Source organism: Thunnus thynnus, chromosome 13 (genome assembly GCF_963924715.1).
Source record: "Thunnus thynnus chromosome 13, fThuThy2.1, whole genome shotgun sequence".
Lineage (NCBI taxonomy): Eukaryota > Metazoa > Chordata > Actinopteri > Scombriformes > Scombridae > Thunnus > Thunnus thynnus.
The window spans coordinates 21317289-21340521 of NC_089529.1; the positions used below are offsets into that span (position 1 = coordinate 21317289).

The 23233-nt window shown below is 39.3% G+C and overlaps 1 protein-coding gene across 11 annotated transcripts in view; it reads left to right on the plus strand.

Annotated features, from left to right (window-relative positions):
- The window catches only part of tcf7 (transcription factor 7), a 114512-nt gene that overhangs the window by 85890 nt on the left and 5389 nt on the right, over window positions 1-23233 (plus strand). For 3 of the 11 annotated variants that reach the window (XM_067608589.1, XM_067608585.1, XM_067608590.1), the window contains 8 exons: window positions 8145-8232; window positions 13247-13336; window positions 15095-15214; window positions 15430-15592; window positions 16117-16224; window positions 17350-17397; window positions 19997-20045; window positions 21749-21821. In XM_067608589.1, the coding sequence (XP_067464690.1) occupies window positions 8145-8232; window positions 13247-13336; window positions 15095-15214; window positions 15430-15592; window positions 16117-16224; window positions 17350-17397; window positions 19997-20045; window positions 21749-21821 (739 nt within the window). The remainder of the gene's footprint in view (window positions 1-8144; window positions 8233-13246; window positions 13337-15094; window positions 15215-15429; window positions 15593-16116; window positions 16225-17349; window positions 17398-19996; window positions 20046-21748; window positions 21822-23233) is intronic. The other 8 variants (XM_067608591.1, XM_067608593.1, XM_067608592.1 and 5 more) reach the window with 6 other exon arrangements.

Below are 23233 nucleotides of genomic sequence, written 5' to 3' on the forward strand. Positions count from 1 at the left end.
GCTGAAGTGAGTGTTCAGGGACAAAGTCTGAGAACAGGCAAAGGCCAAACACTCAGCTGTACTTCACAGCTGAGGCATTCAAAAGCCTGATTCATCCTTTCTGTGAGGCATGACCAATGTTAAATGTGTACCTTGGCAAACACGCTCCTTTTTCATCTTTCTAACGAAAACATTCGGTGCTAACTGTCATTACTTTATCTGATTATAAACATCTCCCTTTGCTAAGGTTACTATTTTTTTTATTAGGTTAGATTTTTTTTTTCGATTGTTACAAAATGTAAGTGACATGTTTTTTAATACTTCGAACTGAAACTTTTTTGATTTTTTTTTTTCTGCGAACAATATGCAAATTATAGTTACACATTTGCTTAGAATTCTGAGTCTGACTTATAATCTTTTCATCTATGGGGCTTTTTTCCTGTCTTTATTCAAGAGCGTGATCTTTCAATTTGAGAGCATGATTTATTGATTTCATGTTCAGATTTAGTTCATTCTTTCCCTCAAAACCCTGCCCTCGTACTCAAATAGCCCCTGCTTGTGCGCAGATTTCTTTCTGCTTCTGCTCAAACTGTGTTCTTGCACCATTAGAATGAAAAACTTATTTGAGGTCCTTGACTTTGGCGATCCACCAGACTCCAGCCCCTGAGTCATGAAAATGATGTTATTTTCTCCTCTAGCACACCAACAGGAGGCCAGTGTGCCATATGGCTACTATTATATGTAGCTATTATAGTAAAAGAAAAAGTGCAGGTGCTGGTATATATATATTAACTGTACTTTTATTGTGAAAGTCGTACAAGTCAGCAGGGGAAGTACATTTAATTATTGTATTGTATTTATTGGGACAATGTGCACCAGAGTTAGCTTTAAAGCTAATTTTCATCTGCAGTCCCTTACAATTAAAACATATAACAACACAATAACAAACAGTACGAAGCAAAAACCACACAGGACACACTACGCAAAATACAAAGCCACACACAACAACACATCACATACACCCACAATGTCAAAGCAGGTCATGTCAAAACAAAAACAAGCCTTGGAGGGTGGGAGTGGATGAACCGCCCATATGGGATGCTCTAAGAAGTAAAGCGAACGTGCCCGGAAGGAGGCAGGGATTATTTCATAGGTCAACACTATACCTGGCCTTCTATTGGTTGGGTAGTATTGCACAAAAAAAAATCTGAGAGCAGACATTTCACAAGCACAACAGAAGCAGCCAGAGTGCAAAGAGAAGGGCTGAAGGAAATCTGTACAAGCAAAAATACATCTGAGTGCAAGCATACTGCAGTTTGAGCAGAAGCAGAGCAAATCTACGCGCAAGCAGGGACTAGTTGAGTGCGAGGGAAGGGTTTTTAGGGAAAGAATTACAAAAACTGAACGTGAAATATAAAAATCATGCTCTCAAATTGAAAGACCATGCTCTTGAATAAAGATGGGGGAAAAAAGCCCCATATTTATCCAATGTAATATTTGTGCTCTGAGTTCTTTTGTGCACCACTGTGCTCTCAGACTCCAGGCCTATAATTATATCACTCACATAGAAGTGATGCATGAGTGGTCACTTGCATTTAAAGGTTACCAGGGTTTTTTTTAATATCAGGGTTGACCAGCATGAAAATTCATAATTTAACTCCTGTTGCTCTGCTTCCAGAGTGTTCTCATGTTCGTCCTTCCTTTCATGACGTCACGCTGGTGGCAGCCTTTGACTATAGTAATCATGCATTGTTTGTGAACAGGGAAAGTCTTTGGGTATACTTCTGCTTAGTGTTGACACCTGTCTTCCTTTATTACACGTTGAGCTCCCGGCTCTGACTTTATTCTCACAGAACAGTTTACTTCCTGTGTAGTTTCCATCAGCACCCACTGTCTGTTTTCACCGCTGCCTAAACATTACCGCCTCACTTTCAGTAGTAATTCAGCTTTTTAAAACCCCTGATTTTCCCTTTAATTTCCCCTCATAGTAAGAAAAAAAGTAAGAAAAAAACTCCTTACAGTGTCTGTGTCTCATGTCAGTGCTTTTATTTTCTGTCTGTATGACTATAACATCCACATGCACATTAGCATGGTGCACCTGATTTATCAGAAACACTAAAATCTCTTACTTAATTTGGCAGATGGAGTAGAAATATGACTTGCCTAATCGCAGTTGCAATACTGCTTCATGTCATTGTTTGGATAGGTTTGGCTATATTGAGGATAGTTTTTTGGACACATGCGTATCTACCGCTACATTTTCTATACCCACTAAAATTCCCTCCTATTGTTGTTGTTAGTACTTGCAAAAATGTTTATCATTAGCTGTAACTAATTATCTGTTAAAAAATGAGTTATTGAAATATTAAAGAATACATTTTAGTCATAATGGAGAGGTTTTGAAGAAACGGATACTTTTTACTAATTGCCCTGTAAAAACTTTGTACTTTTACATTTCAACCTGAAATTCTGTGAGCTTGCGGACAAGAAATGTGGGAACCAGAAAATGTCAAATTTAAATAGTTTTACTGGAGGTCTGTAGTAGGTTTACTGTAAAACAAAACATGTCAAGCGTGTTTTTCGTTGTATTTTTTTTTTAATTTTAATGGAAACTAATGAATTTAGTAATCTGTGCTTATATTGTACATTTAATGGTACAAATGGTGTCTTCTTCAAATTAAGCCATTAACCATGGTTCCCAAGAAATTATTAATTATTAAGCAGAGGCAGGTAAAATAAGCTGAAAATATGCTCAAAATAGCTACTGCAGATTAAGGGGTTTATTTATATGTGTCTTATGTCTTCACTCTGTCTTCATGACGGACTGTAACGTCCCTCTTTTAGCATGATGCGCTTGATTTATCAGACTCATTGAAATCTCTTCTCTTACCTAAAATCAGTCAGTTGAAGTAGAGCTCAGTGGAAATATATTTGCAGCATTTTGGGGTAAAATGAATATTTTCCCAAGTTCTAAACTTAGCTGCAGCGCAGTTTCAAAGCATGACAGTGGAGGTACAGACGTTGTCACACCTAAGCCCTGCTTTACGTCATCACCCTCACACCGATACTGCAAGAGACTTAAAAATAAGAGACTCGCAGTGAAAATCAGAGGGATGCAAGGATGCCAGTTTCCCTGGCAACCAGAGAGCTTGTTAACAGTGCGGCATTTTTATTCCTGGTTTTTGTGTGTGTGTTTGTGTGTGTGTGTGTGTGTGTGTTCCTCACATTCACACTAGTTAGATCATAGCAAAGTAAAACTTTACTCTGATATCGCTGTTATATCTGACAACAGATGAACAGCAGAGTGGAAAGTTGTAGAGGATGGAAAGCTTCAAACCCCCATGACAGATAGTGTTTGCTCTGCTAAAGTGTTGTGCAAGACGCTCAGTGGAGGCAAACAAGAATAAGGTTTCTGTTTCCTTTTAAAATCACAGTTTACTATTAACTCCAGGGCACCAAAACCTCGGTTTAATTACGTAGTGACTTATCATGTCTGTCACATTTGAGCAGAAAAAGATGTGTTCATTTGTCTGAAAGATTAAACAATCCCAATTAAAATGTTCTGTTAAAATATATAGTAGCCATTCTCTACTTTGTGTTAATTGCTTGGAAATATAATTTTTTTATTTTTATCATTATTTTAATGGCCCCTTTGTTAATGTTTATATCTTTGTTTAATCTGTTTAAAGAATTTATAATTCTCTGGTTTACTAGGTTTACATTTTCAATCAGTTAAAGTAAAGGCACTTGTAGTTTTAATAATAATAATATCAACAAACATTATTCATATAGCACCCTTCATATACAAAATTGCGCTCAAAAGTCACAAAATAAAAAGAGAGAGCTAAACTAAGTCTTTCTCAGGCTTTAATATCCTCCTTTCGGTTTGCGTTTGACATCCTGCGCCCCGACTGGTCAGTTCAGTCAACCATAACACCGCATTCAACGTGCGTTTCAAAAGTCGAGCCGATCCCAGTCGATCCAGCGCCGTCACACCGCTTTGACTGTTTCTCAGATATGAGTGTCTGCTCAGACAATAGAGGGTAGAGTACGGTGTAACGTGTAAAAGCAGAAATGAAACACGTCTGCTCACTGTCACGCTGTCATGTGTTGATGATTAACACTTACTATATGGTTTCGCATGGTCTTAAGGTATTACATGTGTTGTCAAAGGCTGATAATAACCTCCTCTGTGCAACAGACCTCCACTGTTGCACAGAGGAGGTCTGCGCTGGGTGATATGTTCCTTCTTTACCAGGAATATAAACACTGTAGTATATTTCAACTTAAGTACACGGCTGCTATAACTAAAGCACCAAATGCGTGTTCATATGGGAATAAACAAAGACGTTATTTGCTACTGTTTAATTAATGTCTACTACATTGAAATTAGTCTTTTTTTAAACTAAATTATATATTTGTTACCCATTATTATAAGTCACATCTTTAGTAGGAACCAATGGACTTGGTGCAATTAGAGGCTAATGCATTATTGTTTTTGTGGGATTTGTCAAAATCTAATCAAATTTTATTATTATTATTATTTATTTTATTCCTGAGTTTGGTCTCTAATCTTAACAGCATGTAGGACAATAGATTATGCAATAACAATTACATTAAAGTAACTAACTTTTGGAGCAACTTGTTACCTTTTAATTATATGAAATAACATTTAGACTTTTGCTTTTGTCATCTTATATGTTTTCTTTTCTTTATAAGTCAATCACTTTATGTGTCCCCAAGTGGCAATTAGTTGTTTTGCAAACAGAAACAAGGACAAAACACAAACCAAAAAACACATTATAAGAATACAATAAAAATGAGAAGAAAACATAAAGTACACAAGCTAAAACACTTAAAGAATAAGTAAAAATTATCTATCTTGCATACAAAAATATTTAAAATTCAAACAGGAACTGTACGTGTGAGAAAGTGATGACAAATAATGAGTAGAGTGTCTAGACTACAGTGTCATGGCCGCATGACAAAACATGAGGAAAAGTGTGTATTAGAAATGAAATATGATAATAAATGAGAGTCAAGTCATATGAAACCTGGATTTTAGACACTGTACTTTTGCACTGTAATAAGTAACTTTTACTATTACTCTGACGTTTGATGTCTTCTCCTAACAAAAGTAACGGCCCCTGTACTACAATAAAAATTTGTTAGTGCTCATTACCGCCCTTACTGTAACAAAACACTACAAAGTTTCTTCTGGTCTTGGGCCCTTTTATGTACACCACACAGGCTGGTTGTCAAGTCATTTAAAGGCTCAGATGCTGCAGCGCTTTCACTCTCAGTGGTTATAACCACCACAGCACTTTATCAGTGCAGGAATACTATTTTCAGCTCTTTGACTCTCGGTTTAACATGCACGCGTTCTGATACCGAGCTCACACAGAGCCAGTTTGAGTCAAATGGTTTCCCTTTGAAGTGTTTCCCGAGACGCTGACATGGAGACCGTGAGATAGTTGCTGCAGTTGTTATTAGACGGCCGCTTTAAAAGGGGCATTCCAAAGAAAACTGCCCCATTACTGCTGTTAATTTTCCCCTTCAGGTTTCCCAACAACAAACAGGGCTGACGGTGTCAATGCTGAAGCAGAAACGTGACTTACAGAAACCAGCGTCATGTTTCCATCACATTCAAGTGTGACAGACTAATAACTAAAGTAGAACTTGTCCACGCTTTTTTTTCAGGATTTCTGTTTTGATGATAGCCATACAGTCATTTCAGGGAACATGGGTGTTTTAAAATAAAAAAAGATGTAAAGTCTGCTATCTTAATATCTAAAGTATTAACATTGACTGTCATTAATCCCATTATTCATCAGTGTTCTTAACTGCAGCCTTTAAGGGAAGCCTCTGAGAAAGCAATAAAATAACCCATGTTGGTTGTGTCCACTTTAAAGAATAAGTCCCAAACATGCATTGGCACATGTTTTTCTTGCTGTAATCATTCCTCCTGTTCATACCAACAATTATGAGATCCTTTCATAATGCAAAAATATATTTAAACATTTATTTGAAGCTAATGTGAGGCTTCAGGTGTTCAAATTATCAATTCAATATCTTTTAAAGTTAGTCTTTTTAGTGCCAAATTGCCTCTTTTTCTTACGATCCTTCCACTGCAGTTGAAGACAAAAACAACGTTTGTCAAAACATAGAGGGAATTTTTTTACTAAAAAAGACTGTAACTGTGGAAGATATCCACTTTATGTGACTAACGCAGACGGCTGAAGCCTCATATTATCTTCAGATAAACTTTTAAATACTTTTTTTGCTCAAAACGAAGGCTGAAAGATTTAGTCTCCCGACGCTAACGTTGAAAGTGCATTTGGAGGAGATCTTCTAATAGCCGGTATGAACAGGAGGAATGATTACAGCGTGCTAAACCCGTTTCAGTGTTCACATGGGCACCTGACTGTTGTTTAAAGACAGACTTGAACAATTGTGAAGCCGTCCTTTGAAGGCAGCTGTTTATGTTTTGTGTCTGAGGCAGGACTGTACAACTTCTCTAACAATTCTCTGCTTCAGTGCTTGCAAGCTAAACTGTAAGCTACATGCTACAAGGCGTTCTACCGCCTGCCTATAAGGGTAAACCCCGTGTTTACAATAAGTGGAGTTTACCCCGATAAAGTCAAATGTAAAACCTTGTTTACATGTCTGAATTAGATACACGCTGCTGAGAGAAAGTCCCTTCTGCCTCTTCAACTCTCTCTTCACACGCATTTATCATTTGTCTATATAGTAATGTTATGGCTGTGAACATGGATAGAGTGACTTTTTTTTTTTTTTTAATTTATCACAATAAATCTCATTGAATCTGTGTTTAAATACCTGTTAACGAGTGTAATATCTGGTCAGTTAACCTTTACTGTAGAAACATTTTACTCAAGCACAGGAACAGTTACCACAAGCTTATGCTTCTAATTTTAATATATATATATATCTATATATATAATATTGTTTTGTTCAGTTAGCCTACTACTTCACTGTGTCTTTACTTTTTTTAAACAATATATTTATATTTTCTGAGGTTCTGTTGAGGACTGAAGAGCAAAGTCAAGTTCACACAAGCCACATTATTAAAATAGTAAATAAAGGCAATAAACAATAAATAGATTTATGTGACTAAGAACAAAAAAGATACGATAACATAGGATTTCTATCATCTTGTTTACATGTTTATGTAATACAGTAGAGCTTCTGGCAAGAAAAGAGGAGGCAGAGGAGAGGGTGAGAATGAATAACGGAAAGACCATAAAAGTAATATGGGAGGATGGATTCTGGGAAGAGACGCAGAGAAGGATGACTGTGATAAAGAAGGGAGAGAACAGGAGGAGGGGAAGGGAGGAAGGGTGTGGTGGGACAGACAGAGGGAGGGGAGGAAGGATCAGAGTGGTGAGACAGGTCGACTGACTCAGTCACATTCCTGTCGTCCAGATTTATAGCGGCTCAGGGTCCTGAAGCAGGCCCGGAGCCGCGGCCAAATTACAGTCATCTACAGCATTCCTCTGCTGCAAACACAGGTTAGCAGCTGGGCTGCGCTAAGTGCTAGGTGCTGCCTGTTGACAAATGACTTCCTTTGAAGGGCACAAAGAGAGAGACCGAGGGAGAGACAGACTGGATATTTACTGTGTGAGGACACAGAGTCAAGCTGTCTGTGTTTCTTTTGTTGGAAAACATTTCTGCTAAAAGTAGAGATGGGGAATGTGAGACGGTTTGTTTGTATCCATGTTTTGGTTTATGTCTAAGTGTATCTGTGTGTTTTAAAATGTGGGAACTTTTACCACGGTCCCTAACTTGTGTAAAATAACCAGTGAAACTAACTGGCTACATCAGCACCCAGTGTAGATGTCAGAGGAGGGTCCCACACACACACACACACACACACACACACAGGGAGTGTGTGACCTGTGTTAAGGGCATCTCGGTGCTTAATATCAGGTTCCCAGACTACTAATAGTGCTAATAGCCCATAGACTCAGGGCCAGGGGGCACTGACCCAACCTAATGAGTGTGTACATGTTTAGAAGACAGATAAATTGCGACATATATAATTTATAAGTGTGTGTGAACTTCTTAAGTAACAATATGTTAGACAGAAAAGAGATTACAATGCTGTTAATGTGTGTGTTTGTGTGTGTGTGTGTGTCCTGCAGGCGTTCACAGGCACCAGTCCCAGGACCTCTCAGGGTACTACTCCCTCCCTCCAGGCAGCGTCGGCCAGATCACTCCATCCATGGGCTGGTGAGTCTCACACAGACACACACATAGCTGTACACGCTGTGACTCACTCAGTCCTTTGTGTACTTGTGATGACCTTGTAATAACTCACATTCATTGCTTATCATTAAAGGCACCAGGTAGTTTTTTTGAGGATTGGGATGATGAGAACTGATACTACACAGTAATGTTGAATACTGAGTGACATTACTTCAAATAAAAAAAATGTAGCAGCTGTTATTGTAAATGATTTGCAGCTACGAGCAGCAGTTTTGTAACCAAATGTGTTAAATGACGATGCAGATAATAAAAAGCACTGATTTTACACTACTTTGAGGATAATATTATACTGCATGTTGCTTCTAATAACAGGAATTATTACTATATTACTGCCAAAGTGTTATCATGAATGATTGAAGGAAAAAAATCTCTTTGAGACACAAATATGCTTCTGCGGTTTAGTCCAAACTCCAAAAAGTCATTTGCTAATCTCTACAATCATTATCACTGTTTCACAGCATCACATATACACGTACACACTCTGACCTAGGGCAGTGGTCCATACATCACTGTCTCACCTGCTGTCAGAGCGGATAACCCGAGGTCCCATTGGCATGGCAACCACCTTCTTTGATCCCTCGTGTTTAAGGACTCTTACTTCGACCTCTCAACCTCTGGTCAAAACAAAAGGAATGCAGACAACTGCTAAAATTTAAATGAAACGTCAACCAAAATCATGTTGAATGACATGTTAAAGTAAACTGCATTAGAGACACTAAAGGTCTGTGTCTAAGTAGTCACAAGCGAATCCTTTGGTATGTTTACTGAGTAAAAATCAAATTATCAATAAAAGAGACTTTATGTGATTTAAAACTAAATCGTTGCCAAGGAATCATCTTGTAAAGGAGAAACAAGAGACGGTAGTGAGCACAAGTCATGTTCCCAAACGGTCGAGGCAGATGGCCGCCCACCCAGAGCCCAGATCTGCTCGAGGTTTCTTCCCATTAAAAGGGAGTTTTTGCTCACGGGGGAAACAATATTGAAAAGTGAAAAGTGCTCTGAGATAACTTCTGTTATGATTTGGCGCTATATAAATAAAATTGACTTAAAATTGGCAGGTGCAGGTAGATTATAAACTCACAAATTATCCATCAAAATGAGTGTGTTCTTGGCTTATATCCAGTAGAAGTCCTCTCAGCCTGTGTCTATCCTGGATTAGATTTTTACAATAGTTCTTTATGGGGACGGAGCAGCAGCAAGCACCAGCAGCAGCAGCAGTGATGAAGAAAGCTCTCTATAACAGCCACATCTGTTCCATATTCAGCTGTTTCATTTTTCATCAGTTGAATTAAGCGTCGATTATGAGCTTGCAATGTCACGCTGGTTGATTGTGAACGTCTTAAGTCAGGCTTCCATTGATTTATGGATCAACGCAAATCCATTTATTACAACCTACACTATCTGTGCCTGGACAAATCCCCTGCAGGAACAGTTAAAGGCTTACATCAAAATGTCACGGAGATTTGGAACGGAGGCTTAAAACTTTGTGTGTGCATTTGCTCACATGTGTGTATATGTCAGTTTTTTCGTGTTTCTGTAGGACGAGCTGTCCGTCCCCCCCAGACGTCTCTCAAGTCTGACGTCAGACGTTTTATCTTTTTCAGACACTTCACTATGGATTTTCACAAGTCTTATTAACAGCTAATCTCCTCTAACCCAGATTATCTGTTTGTTTTGGCCACTCGTAGTGTGCTTTACTCGCTGAAGGAGGAGGAGGAGGGAACATAGAGAATGATTGTTTAAATGTCAAACTTTTGTTTTCTGTTGTTTTGACAATTAGCCTCCTGTCCCTCTTCGACCACCTCCATATGTCCCCCAGGTTTTTTTGGCTGATTGGTTGGTTGCCCCGGGTCAGGAGGCCGTCAGGAATTATTTTGTTGTTTGCAAGGATGCAGTTTGCAGTGGCGACCACTGTGATGGGAGCATGAGTCTCACAAAAATGTTGTTTTATTAAATACAGTAATGAGAGCTGAAGCAGATGTTAAAAAGACTCTTTAACCTCTATCAACCAAAGCAAAGTCCTCTTAAGGTACAGTGGCCTGTAAGCAATGCTGTCATATTTGAGGAGACGCAGTTTCACAATGCATTTGTAATGCTCACACCAAACCAAGTTGTTACCAGTAATAATCTGCTTTGGCTTCTTTGGTTGTGATCAAACTGCCCCCTATCACTATCTACAACTATAATTGAATGACTCTTATTACCACTATATTACGTTAAATAGCAATATTAGTTATAGTAATATTAGTAAAAGTTAGCGAAAAGGCTTTAAACTCAGTGGTAACGTTAGCTGGTTAGCTAGCCAGCACTGTTGATGATTTAACATTAAATAAAGAAAGCTCACAAACATGTAGCTACTGTTTTTACTTACACTGTGTGACTCTTGATAAAAACAAAATCATCTATGTCCACTACCTGTTATTGTAGAACGCACTTCAGTGCTGCAAATTTGTCGTGATAAACACAATAATTTAGCTACTAATATTAGCAAAGGACAACAAGCTAACAGTAATGTTAGCGGTTAAAACCTCAAATGCTAAAGACACTTTAAATAGGGTAATTCTGAAGCTCTAAGTAATTTACAAATTTACAAATTCAATAAAGTCACACTGTTTTATGGCGTGAGCTAAGATTGTTTGTTTCTACATCGCAGTGCTTTTTCAAGCTGGAAGGAACCAAGTAGCCTAAACAGAGAGGGGTGGACTTTGTTTAGCAGGCACAGTTAAATATGAATAAAACATACAAAAAAGCAACTTTAGTTAATATACTATATTATTAAGACTAATTAAAAACACTTCTTGTGAAAATAGAATCTAACAATTTCTAAAGCCATCCGATTTCAAATTTTTGAGGGGACACGTTCCCCGCCTCTGCCTGTAAGTGATACACGCAATTAATAAAGTTGCATTTTTACAGCTTGGTAATTAGAACATAGAAATCTAGTCTAAATAGAAACACATCACCATAAAAAGAGACTTAAAGAATTACATTTTGAGCCTTTGTTGCTGAAATATCTTTCTGTTCTCCATGATTGAGCAACTGAAATTGCAAGTATGTGGGAGGTAGAAGTTGGCTGTGTCTAAAATGTCAGTTGACAGAAATAAAGTTCAAGTTCAAGCCAAAAAGTTAGAAAATAAAGCCAAAATCCACGTTTTATGGTCACTTTTGTTCTCAGAGGCAGTAAAATTGTACTTATTGGTGCTTTAAATAAATACCTGTAGAGGAAGAGAGCAGACAGAAGTCTTTTTGAGGCCTGTAGTGTTACGAGAGAGAAGAAACAGGTTAAACAAAGCGTGAAAGCTGTCCTCTTTTGCCGCCATTCATTGACATTTTTAAACTCTCCACCTTTTGAATGGCGCTACCGTTGGTCTGAAGGGATGTAATTACTTTTTTGTCACTTGTAGTCAAAGTGTAACAAAGAAAATTTGTAAGCTGCTGACGGGCACAATAGAGAAGATCGCTTAGATTTCATTCCCAGCATACCTCTGTTCAGCCATGCCTTTCACACGGGAAGTATTTTTCTGTTTGAGTGCGGCATCACCGTCACTCAGGAGCAGCTGTTTGTAAGGATTTTGATGTTAGTAATGTGTGCGCTGGTGCCACGGACCGACTGTCCAAACTAAAGCGAAGTGATTGACAGATTTATAGCTTCTGAGACGCGGTGTGTACAGTTTAGGTTGAACTGCCTTTTATCTGAACAACACTTGACCTGTTTTGTACTGTGACCTCAGTTAAAACAGGATTACGGCATGAATGGTCCTCCAGTCCAGGAACTGAGCCCAGTGATCTCTGGATCTCTTCCCAGCTAAGGGCCTCTGCTCCTGGGCTTTACTGTAGCACTGCCTCCTGTGGGCTGACAAATGGACACAGTTGAGAAGAAGAAGGGGGAGATGAGATGAGGAAACGTGTGTGTGTGTGTGTGTGTGTGTGCATTCACTGAAACATGAGGATGAATCAGTGAAGGGTGGGGGGGTGGGGGGGGGTGTTGTATTGGCTCTCAGGAGGTAGAAGTGTGGTTTTCTACATATCAAAGGCTCTTGCTTACATCCCATCCCCACCCTCTACCTCCCATGGTGTGTGTGTGTGTGTGTGTGCGTTTGTGTTTGTGTTTGTGCTTCCGGTAAGCCTAGTATTGACACACAGCTGTCAACAATGCTGATCCAGACTCTCTGGGGGATCGCCATGCATCACAGCATCACAAGAGGTTCTTCTATAGATGTGAAGTGTCTTCTGGATACTATATAAATATATATATTGATATATATATATAGAACAATGAGCAAATATACTGGTTCTGTTTTTTTCTTTTCTTTTTGTATGACACAATAAATACCAATTTAAAAGATATATTCACAGATACATTGAACTTTCATACATATACAGTCTAGACCGCAAGTATTTGGACAGTTGCACCTTTTTTATATACTAGGCTTCCTCCTCAAAAGGGTCTATTTCTCCCACACAAATGAAAGATGAGACTTGGCACTTCAATTTAGTATCCATTATTTTATTTCAAATTGAATGTGCTGAAGAACAAAAAAAACGTGTAACTGTTCAAATCCTTAGTGTCTGAAGATAAACAAATCATATTAATTACTGTATAAATAATTAGGGATGGAGCAGCAATAACACGACAAAAAAAATAACAAAGAAATTGGAAGAAAACTGATAATTACTTCTCATTCCAGCTTTCAAAATCAGCACTGTAACAGGGAAGAAACCAATGATTGTTTAAGATGTTTTCAAAATACAAATGAAGATGCTGAATGGTGGATTTGCAAGTTTGGACTTCACAAAATAGTCTCTCTGTATCACAGTAGAGCAAATTTTAAAGATATTTTAGAAGGATTTTTAGAAATGTTGCTGATTAAGATTTGAATAGAATAAACTGACTTGAAGGACTGAACGTCCCCACGGGGATCAACAAACTTGTATTTGTAAAGCTTTTGGCGTCTCTCCCTGTGCTGTGCTGTGGCAGGCAGAGCCAGCCAGTCTATCCTGCCCTGTCCTCCTGTGGATTCAGGCAGCCCTACTCCTCCAACCTCCCCAGCGCCTCCTCCTACTCCAGGTACCGTAGCCGGCCGGCTGGACCGAGCCGAGAGAGAAAGAGAGAGAAAGAGAAAAAAAAAAAACAAGCAACGCTCTGCATCAACAAATCCTGTTTATAGCACATTCAAAAAACGCCTGAGCCGGAGTTTTCCATTCACCGTCGGCTTCTGTGTCTGCTTTCATTGGGCAGCTGCTGTAAAAGTCCTACTGGAGGCAGTGTGCTGTAAACAGGACGAGTTCAGTGTTTCGCCAAAACAAGCTGAGTCAAGGCAAAAAACGTAGCCGAGCCAAGCTAGCCGCTGTTGCAGAATACAAAAGGCTGACACGCATACACACACACACACACACATACGCTGCCTTTTTTTATTCCTTTTGTCCCTGATCGTATCCATGACACTCACCAATAAAACTAAATGGAAAAACATGAACACATGAGTGCGAGCCTCATGACCCCGCTGTGAGTTTCTTCATATTTTACAGCCAAGTATTTTGTTTTTTTGTGTTTTTTTGCTTAAGCTGTAACTCTAATTTAAGTCATGAGATGCTGAACCACTGTCATAGACCTCTGTACACACACATACACACACACACACACTCACACAGAATGTATGCTTGCAACAGACAGGTGCTTTCTTGCCACAGCGCTTTACCTGTTCGCCAGGTCGTCTGCTGGGTCTTAAACACAAGATCCCTGGTCATGTTGAGTTAACCAACCTTTCATATGGTTTGTTTTAGACCTGTATGAAGCTCAATAAGTGGGGGGGGGTTCCTTATTGATTGTTTAACAGTTTAGATAACTAAAAATGGATCCAAATTTTGAAAATGGTAATCATTGATCACATGATCTTCTATATCAGTCCCAGTAGGAAATGCATCCTCTGTATTCACTATTTCAGAGCAGCAAGCACTCTCTTAATTTGCAAGTCTTTATTTATGCATGTTATATTTCTGTTGGTAGTTCCTGAATTTGCCAAATTCAGTTAACCCCACCCATGAGCTGACACTTAATGCAGGTTAAAACAAACGTTATGAATACTTTTGGGATAATCTTTTTTTTTTACCCAGATGTTCCCTCAGCTGCCAGAAGCTGACGCTTATTGCTGCTTCCTTGTCGGTCAGACTTTGTGTCGCCTAAACAAAATCTCTACTGTCTGTGAGGGTGCTGAAACAAACCTGTTTTTTAAAACTCATAAAACATTTTATCGTTCTTTTCTTTCTAAGAAAAAAATGTCTGTCTTTTAGACTCATTAATAGATGTGTATCATATGGTGGATGGTGGAATTATTGAGGATTGAGATGTTCATGAGTGCACTGACGAAACTGAAGAAAAGGTTTGAAATGTAAAGGAGCACTCATTCCACTCTCTGTAAGGCAACGGCGCCCTCCAGTGGTGACACATGTTTACATCATGGTTGCATAAAAATAAAAATTCACACATTTCAAGCTCAGTGCTTGACATGAACACCAGCCTCATATGTGTAGCTTTTTTTAAAAAGCTAAGAGCTTGTCCTTGTATTGGTTTATACAGGCAGGCGTCCTATTTTCAGTCAGTCAAACTGCTGTTGGACGTTTGATTTATCAGCCTGTTGTGGACATTTAACAGAAAATACAGATTTGTTCCTTGCTTTTCATGCTTTCAGGCTCATCGCTTGCTTTGACGCTCACTGTCCTCTCTGCTCCCAACTGAACGCGTTTGTCTGAATTGACTAAAGCTTTTCTGTCACTCTATCTCTTGTTTTTCCTGCCCTCCTCCGCCCTTCTCTTTCCCCTCCACCAGGTTCCCTCACTCTCTGATGCTGGGCCCATCAGGCATGCATCCCACAGGGATCCCCCACCCAGCAATAGTGCCCCCTTCAGGCAAACAGGAGCACGAACAGTATGACAGGGGCATGTACGTGTAAGTATCGATCGCACCGACTCCACGCCACACCTGCTTGGTTTTTGGTGCATTTTCCTTCAATGTTTCTCTTCTCTATCCTTCAAACCAACTCTAATTCAAAGAAAAACAAAGAAACAAAGAAAAAAAAGGCAGATTCTGATTCTTTCCATCTCCGCTCATCTCCCCCTTACCCCCCTCCTCTCCCCCCCCCCCTCTCTCTCTCTCCCCTTCAGGAAGCCGCAAGTGGAAGCCAAGCGGGAGAAGGAGCCCAAGAAGCCAGTCATCAAGAAACCCCTGAACGCCTTCATGCTCTACATGAAGGAGATGAGGGCGAAGGTCATCGCAGAGTGCACGTTAAAGGAGAGCGCCGCCATCAACCAGATTCTGGGACGGAGGGTGAGGGATGAACACACACACACACACACACACATACACATAACGCAGACTAATCCTGTTTCCAGGTCATTCTGTAATTTCACACATGAGGAACATGAGAGGACTGTGGTAAGGTGAACTCTGTTCTCCTCACACACTGGTGCTACTGAGATCACAACTACACACCGGCTGGTGGTACTGGGATCAGGAAGAATGATAAGAAAATTAAATAAATTGTACAATTTGAACAGTTCAGATACGGATCATATCTCTCAGAACGTGAAGGTAAAAGAAAAGTTTCTTGCAGTGTTCATAATTTGAAATGTAGCTGATATTTTCATGTTCACATTCTCTCTTTTCCTTTTTATTCTCCATAATGTCTCCAACTTTGTTAAAAAGCATATTTTTTTACCTTGATGACTTAGTTTTTGAGATTAATTCACCATTTAAGACTGTACAATATACAACATTGGCAAATACTAATACTAACGTGTGATAGTTAAATCCAAACACGCTTTTGTGTGTTTGTGTGTGTGTGTCTCCAGTGGCACGCACTGACCCGGGAGGAACAGGCCAAGTACTACGAGTTGGCCCGGAAGGAGAGACAACTCCACATGCAGCTCTACCCGACCTGGTCTGCCCGGGACAACTACGTAAGCACTTCCTCTTCTTACTGTTTACTCCTCTTACTCCGCACTGACTGTTCTACTCATCATAATAAAAAATAAAAAAAAAACATAAACAGGAAGATGTAGGAAGTTTTTACGTCATGAAATCTCTCTCACTTGTTATGATTTTTTAAACCTGGACTGCAGTGGGAACCATTACCAGAATAAAGAAGTCATGTGGTTGCTTTGGTTAAAATACTAAAAATGTAATGTAATTATTATTATTTGATTATTATATCAATGTAAAGATGTCGTCCCATGTCAGGAGATGTTGTACTTCAATAACTTCATTTTCCATTAATAGTGATTTACAGCATTTCACAGTAAACAAGGTTTTCTTGTGTTGAGACAGTTTCCAAAAAAAATGCTTCCAATAACAGAAAGTAAAGAGAAGATTGGAAAGAAATGACCCTTAAAGCAGCAGAAAAAGACACAAACATTTGTTAAACTATAGTTCAAATGGTATTTTAAAAATTCATTAATTCGGTCATTCTCTTTTTGATTTTAGTTTTGATTTTAAAATAGGAATAACAAAGCAATGAGAGCTATTTTGATACGTTATTATTTCATTACCTCACCGAATACTGAGTTTAACAGTCACTGGAAGCAGAAAGCTGCATTTTGAGAAAATGATAAAATGTTAAAAGCTGTGAAAAGTATAAAAACCTTCGCTGAAACAGCAACACCAGGAACCGGTACAACCACTCGACTTCTTTGCTCTCTGGTTTGATTCCCTGTAAATGAAACCAAAATGAAAAAAAAACAGCCCAGAATTCAATAAACCAGAACTGAGTAAACCGAGATCGATCATCTTTTGTTGTTCTCACCTCAGAGCTGAAGAAAATTACTTACTTTACTCACCGGCTACTGCCTCAACAAACCTGCATGATCATTGGCTCTCAGACCTGTCAGTCAAAAGTCATAAAACATTACAACACACTTTTTGTGGCATGAAATGATTAAATACGTTTCCCACAGTACAGGAGGAAATCACACCTGTGGGGTGCATGTGTTTGAGAGTATCTGCATCAGTCTAATGTGTTGGGGGATGTGCTGTATCTGGGCTGCTGTGTGCCTCTGACTTGTCAGTTTGCTGTTGAACTCTTGCAGGAGGCGGGCCTTAGCGGGGTCGCAGGGGAAAAGAGTAAAGCTGATTGGGTAGGGACACGTCTTATGGTGGATTTATGCCTCTGTGGTGGAAAAAATGAGTATGTGAAGAGCTGCATGAAAGGGGTTGTGGGTATTCCTGTGCAAAAGTTTTGCATGCACCTTCCAACAATCTTAATGACTCACACGCATCAGCCTCACAAAAAAACAAAACAAAAAAAAAAAAACCCAACACGTAAGTGGTGACAGCAGCTACAAAAGGAGATCTGATTGGTCAGTTATGGATAACGTTTCACCAAGGCTTGCACGTTGCCATGATTACGACGAGTAGTCAGCTAAACCGTAAAACACTGAATCACACAGAGGTATAAATCAACCCGTTTTGCTCAACTAACAGAGAGCAGGGCCGCATGGCTGGCCTGACTGCCTCGCTGCAATAGTTTATCATTACAATTTTTTCATTTGGATGGGGGGGCAACCCTTTATTAGTATAGCTAGACAGCAATGACACATAGTATGTTTATTCATAATCAGGTGAATTAAAGGCCGTGGTTGTGACAGAGGCTGCTTTTCAGTCACATTAGATAGCTGGCAGAGTGGTGACCTTTTTTTTTTTTATATGCTTTTCTCTGCTGTACTGTCTCATTTCTCTCTTATCTGACTGAGCTGAACTCTGCAGACAGGCAGGCATGGCACAAGATGTTATGGTCACACTTAAACTGGGCTTTGGTTTATAACATCTGAACGAGCGCTTCAGACATATCCTACGAAGCTTGCTTAAACACGCACGCTGATTCAGTTCGGTTCGTCATTTTTATTCGGTGTTTAACTGATTTTTAAGGCCGTACCTGACAGAATAGAACAAGACGACGCCAGTTATTGAGCAGATATAAGTCCTAACCTTGCCATTAGAGGTTTATTTCTAATCTCAGTGTTCAAAAAACAAGCTCAAGAGGTCCTGTTATGTTATAAACCAGAGCTCTAATAGACTGTGATCATAGGTGTAAGAGCTACTGCTGTATGCATGGAGCTTTGAGCATTTTCTAAGCAGTTCAGAAAGGTTTAACACTGGATGCTGTTTGCTTTCAGTTCACATGGACATACGTCATGACTTTTAGTTCTACTACAGTATATTTATGTGTAAACATCATCCACAAATGGTGGCCTACTGACACAAATAGTTTGTTTTTACAGTATTTACCTATAGGGGCAATGGGCAGGTAACTTTATACTGCATATCACTATAAACTGAGCCGTTTTCCAAGAATTATTTTGAAGACAGGGATGCATCACTCGTTTAAATAGCTCAGCGACAGTCATCACAACTCCATGAGTGTAAAAAGAAAAAAAAAACAATAAAAATAATGATGATATTTCCGAAAAAGTCCTCTGAGGCGCAGAGCAACAGAGTCTGCTAAGCACATATCCACTGAAAAGACCAACTCGTGTAATGACGACATTCAGGCCGTGCTTAACATGTTGTCTGTTGTATTTCAAGAAACCCCCTCATTCCCCATCACACTTTACACTCTGCTCTCCTCCTGAGGTTATAAAAAAAAAACAAAACAAAAAGCAAGGCAGTCACTGGACCCACTAGCAAAACAGGAAGCGAAGTCCCGCATATCGCCCCCGCAGCTGTGAAGGGTTTCTCCTCTAAGTCCTAATACAACCTACATATAGTATATATACGCATACACACAGAGACCCACACACACACACACACACGTACACCCACAGAAATAAAGCTTCAGAAAGTTTGCAGTTGCAGTAGGACTTGTTGTAACCACATAGACAGTGCTGACAGCGAGCTGAGGAGGGCAGACATTGTAGCGTAGGCGGTAGATGTCTGTACCCACATCCTTCATCTCAGCCAAATATGAGGCCTCACTTCACCATCACCGGATCTGTATGAACAGCTCTGATGTTTACCTCAACAGTCACACAGTACAGTCAGCTCGAAGATATAGTGAAATATGAAAACAAGATTTTTAGATCTGAGGAGATTCAAAAACTTTTAAAAGCCTTTTTCTAAATAGATTTTTTTTTTTTTTTTTTTTTTGGAGCGTCTCAGATCTCCTTTTTTTCATTGATTACTTTTGGCAGGTTTTGCATGAATTGTGTTTATAATATTAGTGATGCAAAGTGTTCTCCTTTTTTGTTTTTTCATATCTTTCTTGCTTTTTTTTCCTTGCTTTTGTTAAGCATTGACGATGGTTGCCTGACCCGGTTGCTGGTTGCTGCTCTTAACTTTGCACTTTTGTATTTCAAATTGATTAACTTTTCATATGGTGCAGATTTGTGTTGATAAAAAGCATTACAGTTTGGGACCAGGTCTCAATATATAGACAGGAGGGTTAGAAAACAAATATTTCAAACTCAGCAGGAAAGCAGAGAGGAAACCAGAAAGTCTTTTTACGGAGGGCAAATAAGATAAAATAATTCATAAGCACTCGTGCACAGTCCCATTATCTTTACAAATGATGGCTGATAACTAAGCTGAGTATGTTAAGGAACTGGATAAAAAAAACCTGCAGATCATTTACAGCCCTGATGGAGAATTAAAAGCAATTCAGTCATTTCAACAAGTGAGCCAGACTCATGTCTCGGGGGGGGTTTCTTTTTTTTTTTTTTTTTTTTTTTTGTCATACAGGGCAAGAAGAAGAGGAGAAAAAGGGAGAAGCAGCAGGACTCCAACACAGGTAAACACCCACTGTCAAAACATCTCATCTGTTGACTCTGGTTAGATAGCTTTTACACCACGTTTCAGTATGAGAAAACAAATGGCCTGTGTCAGCTCTACAGTATTGGAGAGAATTCTGTTGAGCTTGAACTTGAATTTGCGTTGGCGCTTTGTAGCACACAACAACGTCTTGGTGTCTTTGAGGCAGGATGTGTCTCTAACGTCAAACCACCCACCCACTCAGGTTTCCACGTAACCTGAATTATAAACATTTGAATAACCGGTGTGCAAAACTGATGGCCTGATCTTAGCTGCTTCAAATTCAAAAATGTCAGTCGGACATCAACGCGGTGTTCCTTTTTCTGTCAACATATTACAGTGATCAAAAAATATTATCATTTAAGGATATGTTCACAATTTTTCATAATCTGTCTTAAAATAATAATCAGGTGACCAAATGAACATTGAAGCAGGTTTTTCATGCTGTAATCGTTCCTCCTGTTCATACTGGCCGTTAAAAGATCCATTAATAATGCACTTGCAATGTAAGTGATGGGGGACAAAATGCACAGATGCACAGAGCACAAATGTATTTAAAAGTTTATCTTAAGATAATATGAAGCTTCAGCTGTCCAAATTAGTCATATCAAGTAGATATCTTCTCAAGTTACAGCCCCTTTTGTACAAATGTCCTTCTTTTTGATACAATCCTTCCACTGCAGCTCAGCAAGGAAACACTGCCCAGAGAAACAGAAAAAAAAATGATCTTTGGAAGATATCCACTTTATTTGACTAATTTGGATGACTGCAGTCTCATATTAGCTTCACATCAGCTCAGTTTTTGAATACATTTTTGCACAAAACAACAAAAAAAAATGATGGGAAAGACTCCACAGGTGTTGAGTAGAGTAGATTTACTATATGTGAACGCTCATGCTGGAGTGACATCAGTTAGCATTAGCAGGTAGCATCAAAAGTGAGAAAATAACTTGTTGCTTTTCCAAAAGCTTAAATGATGCAAATGTTTTGCTCCGGTATTTCATGTAAGAGATCAGTACTAAAATATGGATGTTTGTAGTCAGCTGGTAGCAAAGCAGCTGATTAATGAGCCACAGATGTTAATCACTAATGTAATCCTTCATTTAAAAATGCAGCTGATGAAAAATCTATCAAACAAATCAGGAACATGCCAGAATTTTCAACTATATATTTTCCAAATCACTCCAGCCTCAAACAGAGATGCAGGAATATGTATTTCTGGATTTCGGGACCGCTGACCTCCAAAAGAAAAAGCCGTTCATAATGGTGTCTTTACCAGAAACTGAAGAGCTTTTAAAATCCTGTACTAACAGAGCGTCACAGCACGGCTGCTCTCTCTGTCTGTATCTCTCTGTACGTCTTAACAGCTTGTTTCCAGGATGTATGACTTGTTTAACAAAGTCTGTGTCTGTGCTGAGTGGTTATTCTGGTGATTGTTGATGTTTTGCTGTGCTGTAACTGCTACTAACAGTTTGACTTGATTGCTTTCTCTGAACGGACAGCCCTGTTGGTGCTTTTTTTTTTCCTGTCATGACAAGCTCTTGTTTCTCTTTCTTCCCCTTCCTTCTGTTCTTCTTTGTCCTCGCCCTCTCTAACCTGTTTCCTCTTCTTCTTCTTCTTCTGCTCCTCTCTATTGTTGCTTTTCCTCCTCCTTGTTTTGTGCATGCTGTGCATTGTGCTCAGACCCGGGCTCTCCTAAGAAATGCCGGGCTCGCTTCGGCCTCAACCAACAAACGGACTGGTGCGGTCCCTGCAGGTGTGTACCAAACATCCACCCCCAACCCCCCCCCCCCACTCCATAGCACCCCGCACTGCTGCCGTCCAACAAACCCCTCACCTCTCCTCACATCTAACCATCTCACTGTCGTAGTTATTCAAACATTTCTCAGAGGCGGAGCTGCTCTGGAGGTAGTTATAATCTCATCAGTCTGGTCAAGTTCACTCAGCGCCATCATTTTAAGGTTCCTCTCACCTTTCCACCTTTTCATTGGTCTTACTCACAGACGATTAACTCAACCAATGAGATTACCTCTCCTTTAAGAGGAGCTCCGCCTCCAAAGAATGATTGAGAATCCAGTCTGAGCTCTGCATGCCCTCCTGTCACTAACTCGCCGCTCTGCACAGAGAAGCTTTATTGCCATTAATATGCAATTATAAATTACTAAATTTTAATGTGAAACAATGGGAATTGGACTGCAAATATGTGATCGAGGGAGTGTTTACTTAGTGGAATATAGCAGTTAATGTAGTATCAAACATTCACCATCTATAGACGTTGAAGGCGGCTTTAGTCATCTTGAAGTAATTTCAGTTTGAATTCATTCAATTAGAGACATTTTCACAGGTGAAACAGATAAATAAAAACTACTCATGCAGAGTAATCTGCTTCTGTGCTGATTTTTAAATCAGTAGCATCAGGCTTAACACTATGAAGGGATTATTGTTCCAGGGTCAAAGGTCACGCCCAAACAACCATTCCTGGAACTTAAGACGAAGCACCACATGTGACCAAAAAGTTCATTTTCTCCTGTGATGTTTCGTCTGAAAGGTCACAGGTGGTTCGGGCTTTACACCGCTGTTATAATGCATTACATCATACAGGCCCTGTAAAGTTAATGTGGTTGAAAGGGAATACCACTTGATAAATGTCAGAGTGGTTAGCTGGTGATTGCGGATTGATATCAAAAAGAAAAACATCCAAATGTTTCTCTGCTTCCTCACACTTTCTTTTTTTTTTTTTTACCTTATTTATTACAGATTTTAAATCAATACTGCTGAAAAATGAAGCCTTTTTATTTTGTTTCCTGGCATCTCCGAACACTTTCTGGCAGATTTATGAATTTTCATGAGTTTAAGCCATAAACTAAAAGTCAGAAATTCCTACAAGGGGGGAAGAAAAGAGCCTTTCAAGTTACAGGGCTCGAGTTCTGCGGGGGCAAAGAACCACCCAACGTGAAGCCATTACAACTTGTCGGGTATTATCGCTTACATAATAACTGGAAATTAAAACTAATTCGCAACCACTGTGCTGGAAAGGTTCAACTTATCTTGACTTAACAAAATATTTAAACTCTCGGTTGCCAAATTGAAAAGTGATGCATCATTAGATATTGCTAGCAGCCGTGTTTCTCTCTTTGCTATCCTGTAATTATGAACTAAAGCTGGGAA